Source organism: Budorcas taxicolor, chromosome X (assembly GCF_023091745.1).
Source record: "Budorcas taxicolor isolate Tak-1 chromosome X, Takin1.1, whole genome shotgun sequence".
Classification (NCBI taxonomy): Eukaryota; Metazoa; Chordata; class Mammalia; order Artiodactyla; family Bovidae; genus Budorcas; species Budorcas taxicolor.
This window is the reverse complement of record NC_068935.1, coordinates 91479670-91493991: the sequence shown is the minus strand read 5'-3', so window position 1 is coordinate 91493991 and position 14322 is coordinate 91479670. Positions and strand designations below refer to the sequence as shown.

The 14322-nt window shown below is 39.5% G+C and overlaps 1 protein-coding gene across 1 annotated transcript; it reads right to left on the bottom strand.

The window, feature by feature from the left end:
• Positions 1 to 243: 243 nt before the first annotated feature.
• LOC128069571 (high mobility group protein B3-like) lies at positions 244 to 945 on the bottom strand. The gene has a single exon (XM_052662712.1). It carries the CDS (start codon positions 943 to 945, stop codon positions 244 to 246), a length of 702 nt encoding a protein of 233 aa, XP_052518672.1.
• Positions 946 to 14322: the final 13377 nt, after the last annotated feature.

The following is a 14322-nucleotide window of genomic DNA, read 5'->3' as shown; positions in this document are numbered from 1 at the left end:
GACCATAGAGTTAACATACTGCCTTCCAAATTAAAAAAAAAAAAAAGTCAGAAATATTTTTAAATGCCTTGTCACACCAACAGCAAAGTGCACAGAGTGAGGAGAAGATGAGAGCCTTTTCATTTTAAAAATGTTTGGAAATATGTATAACTTTGATACAGTTTCCAGGTGCTCCATACACCCATGGCCACTTCATGTAAACCACTGCTAATTGCTAGAGCACTTTGAGAGACTATGATATGATCATGATCCAGTTGGGTAATTAAACCTAGTGAGGGCAACAGACATGTCTTGAGTGAGAGGTGTGTCAATCATGGTGCTCCCTAGTCTAAGGTTTTCAGAAGGAGACAGATCAACAGTTTTTTTTTTTTTTAATTCATCCTCGTCCTCTTCTTCCTCCTCCTCCTCTTCCTCTTCCACCTTTTTCCAGGCAACTTTAGCAGGACCCTTGGTACCATCAAACTCCCCTTTATAGTCTGCAACATCTTTCTCATACTTCTCTTTTAGCTTTGCGGCCTTGTTGATGTATAGCTGCTTCTCACTGTCACTTAAGTTGTTCCACACCTCACCCAGCTTCTTTGCCACATCTCCAATAGAGATGCCAGGGTTTGTAGACTTGATCTTGGAGCAGAATTCAGAGCAGAATAGGAAAAATCCAGACAGTGGTCTCTTGGGGGCCCTAGGGTCCTTCTTCTTGCCTCCCTTAGCTGATCCATAATCCTTCATTTCCTGATTATAGTGCACTTTATCTGCCTTTGCCATTTCATCAAATGTAGACTTCTCTTTCCCAGACATGGTCTTCCATCTCTCAGAGCATTTCTTGGAAAATTCAGCAAAATTGACAGGGACTTTGGGGTTTTTCTTATGTTCCTCTCTGCACATCTGTACAAAGAAGGCATAAGCAGATATCTTGCCCTTTGGTTTCTCAGGATCACCTTTAGCCATCTTGACTGTATTAGTCACTAGTCTGGGCAGCCCAGGGCATGATGCACAGCTCAGTACTCCACATCCTCGTGTAGCTGCATCCACAAGAGTTGCCTCCAAGGAGCAAGCATCTTTTAATTTCATGGCTGCAGTAACTGTCTGCATTGATTTTGGAGCCCAAGAAAATAAAATCTGTCACTTCTTCCACTTTTTCTCCTTCTATTTTCCATGAAGTGATGGGACCGAATGCCATGATCTTAGTTTTTTTAAGTGTTAGTTTCAAGCCAGCTTTTTCACACTCCTCTTTCACCCTCATCAAGAGGCTCTTTAGTTCCTCTTCACTTGCTGCCATTAGGGTGGTATCATCTGCATATATGAGGTTGTTGATATTTCTCCCAGCAATTTTGATTCCAGCTTGTGATTCATCCAACCTGGCATTTCACACGATGTACTCTGCATATAAATTAAATACATAAGGTGGCAATATATAGCCTTGTTGTAGTCCTTTCCCAGTTTTGAACCAGTCTGTTGTTCCATGTCTGGTTCTTACTGTTGCTTCTCGACCTGCATACAAGTTTCTCAGGAAACAGGTAAGATGGTCTGGTATTCCATCTCTTTATTTAAAAATTTTCCACGGTTTGTTGTGATCCACACAGTCAGAGGCTTTAACACAGTCAATGAAGCAGATGCTTTTCTGGTATTCCCTTACTTTCTCTATGATCCAACAAATGACATATCCTTGCCTCTTTCAGTCTGTGTCTAATAGCCCTGAAATGAGTCTCTTGTAGGCAAGATATTGAAGGGTGTTGTTTTTATCCAATCAACCACCTTAAGTCTTTTGATCAGAGCATTTATTCTGTTGACATTTAAAGTAATTGTTGATAATTATGTACTTATTTTCATTTTTCTTCTGTTTCACAGTGGTTCTGGTAATTCTCTGTTCATTTCTTCATTTTGTTTCTACATATGGTTTGATGACTTTATTTAGCAGTATGTTTTTGTGTCTTTCTTTTTGGTTTTTGTGTATCTATTGTATTAACAGGTCTTTGATTTGTGGTTACAGTGGGGTTCATATATGTGTAAAAAGTGTGAAAGTGTTAGTTGCTCAGTCATGTCTGATTCTTTGCGACCCCATGGACTTTAGCCTGCCAAGCTCCTCTGTCCGTGGGATTCTCCAGGCAAGAATACTGCAGTGGGTAGTCATTCCCTTCTTCAGGGGAATCTTCCTAACCCAGGGATCAAACCCAGGTCTCCTGCATTGCAGGTGGATTCTTTACTGTCTGAGCCACTATACAATGTGGCCTGGAATATTAAGCTAGTCTCAAACATCATGTCATATCACAAACGTCATACTCACAAATATGTTAGTATGAAACACTCATCATGTCATACTCACAAATATGTTAGTATGAAACATTATTCTGAAAGAAACCCAGTACCTTGATTTTGTGAGCAAACCATATTCTTTGAGAAGGCGGTCTTTAAAGTATTTTTGCTTAGTGTTTGGAATGTTAATAAATTTAAGACGTTTCTCTACCTTAATGCAAGAAGATGCCTATATATGGTAAGGACTCTCATTTCTCTAGCTGTTCAGTTCAGTTCAGTTCAGTCGCTCAGTCATGTTCGACTCTTTGCCACCCAATGAATTGCAGCATACCAGGCCTCCCCGTCCATCACCAACTCCCGGAGTTCACTCAGACTCACGGCCATCGAGTCAGTGATGCCATCCAGCCATCTCATCCTCTGTCATCCCCTTCTCCTCCTGCCCCCAGTCCTTCCCAGCATCAGAGTCTTTTCCAATGAGTCAGCTCCTTGCATGATGTGGCCAAAGTACTGGAGCTTCAGCTTTAGCATCATTCCTTCTGAAGAAATCCCAAGGCTGATCTCCTTCAGAATGGACTGGTTGGATCTCCTTGCAGTCCAAGGGACTCTCAAGAGTCTTCTCCAACACCACGGTTCAAATGCATCAATTCTTCGGCACTCAGCCTTCTTCACAGTCCAACTCTCACATCCATACATGACCACAGGAAAAACCATAGCCTTGACTAGACGGACCTTAGTCAGCAAAGTAATGTCTCTGCTTTTGAATATACTATCTAGGTTGGTCATAACTTTTCTTCCAAGGAGTAAGTGTCTTTTAATTTCATGGCTGCAGTCACCAACTGCAGTGATTTTGGAGCCCCCAAAAATAAAGTCTGACACTGTTTCCACTGTTTCCCCATCTATTTCCCATGAAGTGATGGGACCAGATGCCATGACCTTCGTTTTCTGAATGTTGAGCTTTAAGCCAACTTTTCACTCTCCTCTTTCACTTTCATCAAGAGGCTTTTTAGCTCCTCTTCACTTTCTGCCATAAGGGTGGTGTCATCTGCATATCTGAGGTTATTGATATTTCTCCCAGCAATCTTGATTCCAGCCTGTGTTTCTTCCAGTCCAGCATTTCTCATGATGTACTCTGCATATAAGTTCAATAAGCAGGGTGACAATATACAGCCTTGACGTATTCCTTTTCCTATTTGGAACCAGTCTGTTGTTCCATGTCCAGTTCTAACTGTTGCTTCCTGACCTGCATACAGATTTCTCAAGAGGCAGGTTAGGTGGTCTGGTATTCCCATCTCTCTCAGAATTTTCCACAGTTTATTGTGATCCACACAGTCAAAGGCTTTGGCATAGTCAATAAAGCAGAAATAGCTGTTTTTCTGGAACTCTCTTGCTTTTTCCATGATCCAACGAATGTTGGCAATTTGATCTCTGGTTCCTCTGCCTTTTCTAAAACCAGCTTGAACATCAGGGAGTTCACGGTTCACGTATTGCTGAAGCCTGGCTTGGAGAATTTTGAGCATTACTTTACTAGCATGTGAGATGAGTGCAATTGTGCTGTAGTCTGAGCATTCTTTGGCATTTCCTTTCTTTGGAATTGGAATGAAAACTGACCTTTTCCAGTCCTGTGGCCACTGCTGAGTTTTCCAAATTTGCTGGCATAGTCCGGGTCTTTAAAATCCAAAGTCATGGTCGTGGTTTATGTTATTAGTTAATCAAAAGCCAGCCTGAGACCATGTGGAGATGGTATATGTGTGGTGGTCTAGGAGTCTGTGGATGTGCCGCAAAAATTAAAAAAGGCAGCTCCTCCAGAGTTTTCCCTTGCCTCTGGGGTAGGATGCAATTCAAATCAAGATAACAGTGCTGATCAAATTCCATCTACTGAATGTAAAGATATAATCTGACTTCTTAGTACTGACCTGGAACTTGGCTACTTGTGCAGTTAAAAGCCCCAGGCTATGGTCCTGGCTAAGAATTAAGAAAAAGGGAGTAAAAAATTTTCAGTCCTCTGATGCTGCTTTGAAGCTGTTTTGAGGTAAACCTTAACAAGTACCAAAATATTCTTTTCCTGATATCCTAATCCCTGTTTCCACCACAAAAGCATGCACAGTCTGTTTTTACTAGGACCCACTTGGGCCCACCTGCTTTTAGACACCAGCCACAGTTGTAAGGTCAAAAACCTGTGAGGCTTATGCTTTCTAAAGTTGCCTTCTATTAGAAGCAGTTGTACGCCTGCAGACGCCAATTATAATATAAACTTCTGTAAATTCCCATAGTCAATGATATGCATGGCCAGTGCTTTCTAAGATGCCTACTCTTATGAAAAAAAAAAAGGAGTTGCAACACCTATGCATGCCAGCCACCATACTCCCACAAGGAGAACTGCCTCCCTCGGATGTTACTCTAGATCTCAAATGCCAGTCCTTGTAACCATTTCCAAAGTTTTTTTACCCATGGGATCTCTCCAAAGGTCCTATAATCACCTCATTATCTCCCTTTGAATTTCAAACTAATGGATAAAGTTACTGTTGACAAGACTGGCTTGGAGAATGGGTCTGTGGCCTTGCAGTCTGAATCAGGTTTTCAACTTTTTCATCCCAAGCCTAGACTACAACTTACCGAGGGAATAGGTGGGTCTGTACAGCAGACCCTCACCCTGCTGAGCTCACCCAAGTGGGGCTGACTACATGGATGGGCAGAGAGGAGGACACAAGCATGATATGAACAAGGGAGCTCTGAAAAATAGAGAGCATAATGCTCAACAGGGGCTGAGCAATAAGCCTGCGATGACATTTTGGAATCTCATCCATCAGTCACTGTGGGAAAGAGGTGGGTAAAGGCAGGAGTAGGACAGTGGGTGCTAAGTTCTCTTCCCAATACTTCTGAAAGGGCAAAAGCTTCTACTTCAGGTACAGATGGGAATACTTGGAAGGGAAATAATAAGTATGGTCAAAGCAAAAGCATGAAGAGAAGGGCTCCCTCCCCAAGATATCAAGCTTTCTCCAGTGGCCAGCCTTACATCCTCACTACATGACTGGAACAAATAAGAACACAGTGATATGTAGAAATGGGTGCTCTAGTGCTCAGTAAAAACAGTGGAACCTACAGCTTTCACTCCATGAACACCTCTTAAAAGTCTTGCCTGATTACTGTGGCCATCTGGGAGAGAGAGATTTAAAGTCAATTTAAGCCCAGTTATTGGTGGCGGTTTTTCTTCTTTTGCCCTAGATGGCAGAAGACTTCAAGTCCAAATGCAAGATAGAGGATAGAGGAGAGCTTAGAACAGAGCTTGCAAACTGATAGCCTGCTAAACAAATCCAGTCTACAGATGTGTTTGATTTGGCCCATATTTTTAAATTATTTATCAGCATATAAAAATTGGTAGAGTTCATGTAAAAACTCAGATTTTATGGCTTTTCTGGAAAAGTCAGGAGATTCTGGCCATATGGATGTGCATTTCTGTATGGCAAAATCAGCTGGACAGAAAAGGCCTTGTTCCTCTTAGGAAGAGGCACAGTGTCCATGTAAGCTTTTGTGTGACCTACCTAGCCCTTGCCTATATTTGAGCTTGTGATCTCTGATTTAAACTGACCAGCATTAAGATATTGTTTGTGATCTGAAAGACATGCAAATCATCCATATCCAAAAGTGTTTAATCATGTCAGGGCAAGTATTTGGCAATGTGGAGGGTACCAGCGAGGTGTGTGCCAAGAATCTGACCATGTATCAGGAGCGGGAAGGATAAGCAGATATCTGTCTGTGTAACAAGGATGGGAGGATTGTTATGAAAGGCAGAAGAAAAGGGGGCCGTAGCCTGCAGTGTGGAGAAGCAGGCTAGGCAGGTAACAGCGGGAGTCAATTACAGTCAAATGTTGCTAGGGCAACTCAGGCTCCATGAACAGCCTGGAGAGCCTCTGGCCTTCTTACTGCAAAGGCAGGTGATTTAGGAAGTCAGAGCTCTGAGGTCAGCGAAGCTTATGAGGAAAAAGATAAGGCTGTAGAAGCACTGTCTTGGTGTTAGGGCTCAAGTGTTGGTACAGATGCAGATGGAGCCACAACATTGCACACAGCGCCACTGGTAGCCACAAAGGCCTCTGTAATTGAAAACCATTACATCTCCCCACTTAAGGGCTTTTTTTTAGGTTGTAACACATTGGTGGGCAGTGACATTGATTTAGTGGGATGGAGATCATAATTTTTTAATGAAAAAAAGTACAATTTTTTTAAAAGAGTTGTATTACACACAGTAAATACTGTTTTGTGAAACGCTGATTTCAGGTATGTGTTTGTGCATATGTATGCAGGTACATGTATACTGAGTTGTGATGTTAAATATATATCTTACTCTGTGAATTGAGCTCAGAAAAGTTTGAGAGCCCCTGTCACAGGCTACAGAGTGAGTCATCATGGCCAGCTGACTGTATGTACCTAATTTGGCATGTCTAGTGGATTTTTTTCTCTTTTGCTTTTGTTTTTGCTGTTGTGAGTAAGAATGGCAGATGTAGGCCAATTATAGCCTTCTAAGGAGAACTTTCTGGTATTACAAAAAACACAGGTAATGTTGCCAGCTGGGAAAACAGGTTTTGGGGTGTGGCTTTCTACGAGAGGCACAACTCCACCTGGCTGTTCAAGACTCTCTCGCCTGAGAGTGGTAGCACCACAGGTAAACATACAAGTGAAGCCAAAAGAAGAGACTGCTCTGCAGCACTGGACCCCAAATCTGTTCTTGCCTGGGATTTTCCAGGGTTTCTAGGAGCAACATCATTCCCATAAATTTTTTTGCTTGGCCCACACTGTTGGTACCCTACCCAATGGACATACTTCACTTTTTTCCTTCCTAATGTAGTCCCCACTTCTGTGAATGTTTAGAGCAATCCTGTGCATCTTGGGAGCTGGGATTCTCAAGTGAAGACCTACCTACAAATTGCCAGCCCCCAATTTTTATTATATTCAAAAGACATAACAACTACTTAGTCAACTCGTTATTAAAGTTTTTAAACAACAGACATAGAAAACAAAGGGGCAAAGGGGAAGGGATAAATCAACAGTCTGGGATTAATAAATACACACTACTCTATATAAAATAAATAACCAACAAGAACCTACTGTATAACACAAGGAAGTATATTCAACATCTTAAAATTATCTATAATGGAAAAGAATCTAAAAAATACATAACTGAAATATATATAACTGAATCACTTTGCTCTACACCTGAAACTAACATAACATTGTTAATCAACTATATTTCAATTTTTTAGAAGTTTCTGAATGTATAATCTCAATTTCTAAACCTAGTTGGTAACTAACAGTTGCAGACTAGTACCAGTCCAGGGGTCATAATGCAAGTGGCACTCGTCTGAGGCAACTAATCATGGTAATTCTATTTACCTTGCCAAATTGTTGGCTTCCGCATAGGCATGAGACATGATTTTTGGCCATTGAGCTAAGGTGGGGGGGGTGGCGCTCATGGGAAAAGTTTCTCTTAGTCATAATAAGGGATACATGGCAGTTAGCCTCTTGACGTTGGTATAAGACTATATGATGACTGAGTAGTTGTGGCCATCTCAGGATCATAAGGTGAAGGACCATAGGCTGAGGATCGTGAAACAGGATGGAAGTAAGTCAGTACTTAATGATGTTGCTGAGCTGTTGAATCATCTACTCTTGGATACTTCCGTCTATGTATATATGGAGCTTCCCAGGTGCTCAGTGGTAAAGAATCTGCCTGCCAATGCGGGAGATGCAAGAAACATGGGTTCAATCCCTGGGTTGGGAAGATCCACTGGAGTAGGAAATTCCAGTATTCTTGCCTGGGAAAATACATAGACAGAGAAGCCTGGCGGGCTACTGTACATGGGGTTGCAAAGAGTCAGACACGACTAAGCGACTGAGCACGTGTATATATGGGAAATAATGAAATGGCCTTACTGGTTGATTCACTTTGTGTTGGCTTTGCCATTACTTGCAACTGAAAGAATTCTAACTGATGTACTTGCAGGACATGACAGGGTTAACTAGCTTGAGTACAGAGGCCTAGCTGTACCTAGGATATTTTATAGTGAGCTTAGAATTTTCAGAAGAAACTGTTCAAATTAAAACAGTTAAACAAAGCTGCAGTTGTGTACTGACCCAAAAGATATAGCATGTGTGTCATTCTAATTCTAGCATCTTTTTTCATATTTTATTTTTAATTAACAGACAGGAAATTTGATTTTTGTGTATACAGTTCCATTTTAACACACACATAGATTTGTGTAACTGCCACTGTAAACAGGATACAGAACAGTTCCATCGCCCCAGAAAACTCACTTATGCTATTGCTTTGAAGTCACAGCCTCCTCCCATTCCTAACCACTGATTTGTTCTCCATCACTATATTTTTATCCTTTTAAAGATGTCATATAAATGAAAGTATACAGTACGTAATGTTTTAAGATCATCTTCTTTCACTCAGCACAATACCTTTCAGATTGATTCAAGTTGTTGTGTGTTCTTTCCTTTTTATCATTGAGTAATATTCCACTGGGTGAATATACCACAGTTTTGTTTATCCATTCATTCCACAAAGGATATATGTTATTATCTAGATGTTGGTGATTATGAAAGGACACTTTAAGTTTTTGTGTACAGTATCTGTGTGAACACAAGTTTTTATTTCTCCAGTGTAAATACCTAGGATTGGGATTATTGGGCCATTAACTTCCCAGGTGGTGCTAGTGATAAAGAACCCGCCTGCCAATGCAGGAGACATAAGAGATGCAGGTTCAATCCCTGGGTCTGGAAGATCCCCTGGAGGAGGACACAGCAACCCGCTCCAATATTCTTGCCTGGAAAAATCCTATGGACAGAGGAGTCTGGCAGGCTACAGTCCATGGGGTTGCAAAGAGTCGGACATGACTGAAACAAAGTAGCACACACTAGCATACAGGCATGTTAAGTGTATATTTAACTTCATATGAAACTACCTAATTCTTTTCCAGGGTGGCTGTACTATTTTGCATGCCTACTAGCAATACAAAAGTTCCAGATATTTGTCTATGTTTTCTTCCAAAAATTTTATAGTTTTATTATTGACATTCAGATCTATGATCCACTTTGAGTTAATTTTTATACAAGATGTGAGGTTTTGGTCAAGGTTCATTTCTTACACATGGATATCCAATCATTCCAATATCACACATATCATTTGTTGAAGACTGTCATCTCTCCATTGAGTTCTTTGCATCTTGTCAAAAAATCAATTGACCATATTTATGTAGGTCTATTTCTGTATTCTGTTGCATTGCTCTACATGTCTGTCACTTCTCTAATACCACACTGTCTTGATTGCTGAGCTGTACAGTAAGCTTTAAAATCAGATGGTGTGATTCCTCCATCTTTATCAATATTTTCAACATAATTTTGGTTATTCTACTTCCTTTGCCTCTCCACATAAATTTCAGAGTCAACTCATCCCGTCCATAAACATGGTATATTTCTCCAGTTATTTGGGTCTTTGGAGATTTCTTTCATCAACATTTTGCAGTTCTAGCATATAAATCCTGCACATGTTTTGTTAGGTTTTACCTATTTCATTTTTTGGAGCTATTATAAGTAGTATTGTTTATTGCTAGTATATAGAAATGTGATTGGTTTCTGTGTGCTGATCTGGTATTCTTGAACCTTGCTAAATTCATTTATTAGTTCCAGGAAAATGAATGTGTGTGTGTGTGCATGCACACACATGTTTATTTGTGACTGTCTGGGTAGACAATCACATCATCTGTTAATAGGGACAGTTTTGCTCCTCTCCCTTCTTTCCTCTTCTCCCCATCCCTAACTGCTTAGAATTAAGATGCCTAATGTGGATGAAATATAAGAGTGGAGGATAAGTAGAGTCACCACAGGTCATCTGCAAATTATTCAAGCTGTCTAGCAGTCTGGACTTCATCAATGGCTCAGCAGGTAAAGAATCCACCTGCAACACAGGAGACACAGGAGACATGGATTTGATACCTGGGATGGGAAGATCCCCTGGAGGAGGGCAACCCACTCCAGTCTTTTTGCTGGGAAAATCTCATGGACAGAGGAGCCTGTCAGGCTATGGTCCATCAGGTTGGAAAGAGTCAGACACAACTGAAGCAACTGACCATGCACAGGATTCATTCTATGAGATAATAGAAATATCATATGCAGATGATGTTATCATGTACTATGAAAAATGATAATAAAAATTTTAATCATAAATATTATAAAAATATCAGTGCTCCCTATGTGCCAGGGGCCACTCTAATAATTGTACATAAATGAAACTTATCTAGTAATCACAACTCTAAGATATGGGTACTATTTTCCCCATTTTACAGATACAGAAACCGTAAGTAGCAGAGCTGGGTACAAACCCAGGTAGTCTGGCTTCAGCACTTACACACTTTATTATTACACAATAGAACATTAGATTCTAGAAATGGACTCTAAAGTCTCGGACATAGAGCATTTAATAAAGGAGCATTTCAAATGAATGAGTAAAATGGCAACTATTTAGTTTAATTTAACATAATTATGTAGGAACAATTGCGTAGCCATTGGGAAGAATTAAATTTGGAAATCTACATTTGTTTTGTACCTCAAAATAAAACCTATATGCTACAAGTATTCAAAAGTAAAACTTAAAAACATAAAAGTGCTAGGAGAAAACATGGAGAAAGAATTTTATAATCTTGAGGGAAGGAAAGCTCTTCAAAGTATAGTACATTTACCAGCTATTATAAATGAAATGAATAATAATTTGATTTAAATAAAGAAAATATTTTAAATTTGTATGTTCCAAGAAAAAATTTACAAGGTTAAAGACAAATAACAAACTCAGGAAAATATTAGAAACAGGAAGACAAAGGGTTATTATCCACACTATTAAAAGAGCTATTCCATTTTAAAACCTAGCTGTTTGGGGTTTTGTTGTTGTTGGGTTGTATGAATTCTTTATATATTATGGATATTAGCACCTTATTGGCTATATGATTTGCAAATATCTTCTCCCTTTGAGTAGGTTGTCTTTTCATTTTGTTGATGATTTCTTTTGCTATGCAAAGCTTTTTAGTTTGATGTAGTCCCATTTGTTTATTTTTGCTTTGGTTTCCTTTGCCTGAGGAAATATATCTAGAAAGATATTGCTAAGATTTGTGTCAATGAGCATCCTGCCTCTGTTTTCTTCAAGGAGTTTTATGGTTTCAGGCTTTACATTCAAGCCTTTAACCCATTTTTGAGTTTATTTTTGTGTACGGTATGAGATAATAGTCTAATTTCTTTTTTCTTTTCTTTTTCTTATATGCGGCCATCCAGTTTTAATAACACCATTTAGTGAAGAGACTAAACTTTCTCCATTGTAAATTCTTTGCTACTTTGCTGTAAATTAATTTTTCTTATATGTATGGGTTTATTTTGGGGCTTTCAACTATGTTCCATTGATCTAGATATCTTATTTTTCTGCCAATACCATGCTGTTTTGATTACTATAGCTTTGTAACATAGTTTGAAATCAGGCAGTGTGATACCTCCAGCTTTGTTCTTTCTTCTAAGGACTACTTTGGCTATTTGAGGTCTTTGTGCTTCCATTTAAATTTTCTGTTCTATTTCTGTGAAAAAATTTCCTTGAGGTTTTGATAGGGATTTCATTGAATCTGTAGACTGTGGTAGGTAATATAGACATGTCAACAATGTTAGTTCTTCCAATCCATGAGCATAAAATATCTGTCCATTTATTTGTGCTGCTATGGAAAACAGTATGGAGATTTCTCAAAAAATTAAGAACTACCATATGGTCTAGTTATTATACTTTTTGGTATTTATCCAGAGAATACAAAAATACCAATTTGAAAAGATATGTGTACCCCTATGTTCATCACAGCATTATTTACAGTAGCCAACATATGGAAAAAACCTAAGTGCCCATCAACAGATGAATGGATAAAGAGGATGGTATATACTACTCAGTCATAATAAAGATGAAGTCTTGCCTTTTATGACAACATGAGTGGATAATAAGGGTATTTTGCTAAGTGAAATAGACATACTGTATGATGCCACTCATATGTGGGATACAAACAAACAATAAAAGATAAATGAATAAACCAAAACAAAACAAACATGTATATATGGGACAGAGTAGTGGTTACCAAAGGAGAAGCGGCAGGGGGGAATGCACACTGGGGAAAGGGGGCCAAGTGAATAATGATAAATGGGAAATAAATTTTTGGTGGTGAGCATGCTGGTGTGCATTCAGAAGTAGAAATACAATGTGGTATATATGAAACATATAATGTTATAAGTCAATGTCACCTCAATAAAAATTTTTATAATAAAAAATTTTAAAAGAAAACTATTCATACCTGGCAAGAAAATACTAAATTCAATGAAAACATGGGCAAACAACACAAACAAGCTGCACATTTGAAAAAGGAAGGATGCAAATGGCTAAGAAACAAAAGGTGCTCAATTTTACTAAAAATAAAAAATAATGAAAGTAATGACATATCACTTTACACATATCAGACTACCAAAGAAAACATGAATGAAAATGCACAGCTTTGGCAAGTATATAGGGGAAAATCACTCTCATACTCTGGTCCAATGAATCTAAACTTCTATAATTTCTTTTAGAGGGCAAGTTGGCAATAGCTATCCAATTATAAAAAGTGCATACCCACTGGAGCAATTCCATTTCCAGCATTTGTTTTAAGGAGTGCATACATGTACAAAGCTATTTACAAGGATGTTCATTTTAGCATTCTATAAAAATAAAAAAATCAGTTAACAATCCAAAGGAGCACCCACCTTATGCAACTAATTTTTTTAAAGGTAAAACTTTAAGTATTGACCCCATGGACTATAACCTGCCAGGGTACTCTGTCCATGGAATTCTCCAGGCAAGAATAAGGGAGTAGATTACCATTCCCTTCTCCAGGGGATCATCCCAACTCAGGGATCAAACCTGGTCTCCCACATTGCAGACAGATTATTTACTATCTGAACCACCAGTGACCCCAATTGACATATTATGAAACCTATAATCTACTGTTACCTTATCCATTTATTTCTGAGGATTCTCGGAGGATTCTTAAAGGGTGACGATTACTTAAACGAGCACACCTTTGCAACCCATCAGTTCAGTTCAGTCACTCAGTTGTGTCCAACTCTTTGCAACCCCATGAACTGCAGCACGCCAGGCCTCCCTGTCCATCACCAACTGCCAAAGTCCTCCCAAACCCATGTCCATAGAGTTGGTGATGACATTCAACCATCTCATCCTCTGTCGTCCCCTTCTCCTCCTGCCCCCAATCCCTCCCAGCATCAGAGTCTTTTCCAATGAGTCAGCTCCTTGCATGATGTGGCCAAAGTACTGGAGCTTCAGCTTTAGCATCATTCCTTCCAAAGAAATCCCAGGGCTGATCTCCTTCAGAATGGACTGGTTGGATCTCCTTGCAGTCCAAGGGACTCTCAAGACTCTTTCCAACACCACAGTTCAAATGCATCAATTCTTCGGCACTCAGGCTTCTTCACAGTCCAACTCTCACATCCATACATGACCACTGGAAAAACTATAGCCTTGACTAGACGTAACTTTATTGGCAAAATAATGTCTCTGCGTTTTAATATGCTGTCTAGGTTGGGCATAACTTTCCTTCCAAGGAGTAAGCGTCTTTCAATTTCATGGCTGCAATCACCATCTGCAGTGATTTTGGAGCCCCCAAAAATAAAGTCAGCCACTGTTTCCACTGTTTCCCCATCTATTTCCCATGAGGTGATAGGACCGGATGCCATGATCTCAGTTTTCTGAATGTTGAGCTTTAAGCCAACTTTTTCACTCTCCTCTTTCACTTTCATCAAGAGGCTCTTCAGTTCTTCTTCACTTTCTGCCATAAGGGTGGTGTCATCTGCATATCTGAGGTTATTGATATTTCTCCCGGCAATCTTGATTCCAGCTTGTGCTTCCTCCAGCCCAGCGTTTCTTGTGATGTACTCTACATATAAGTTAGATAAGCAGGGTGACAATATACAGCCTTGACGTACTCCTTTTCCTATTTGGAACCAGTCTGT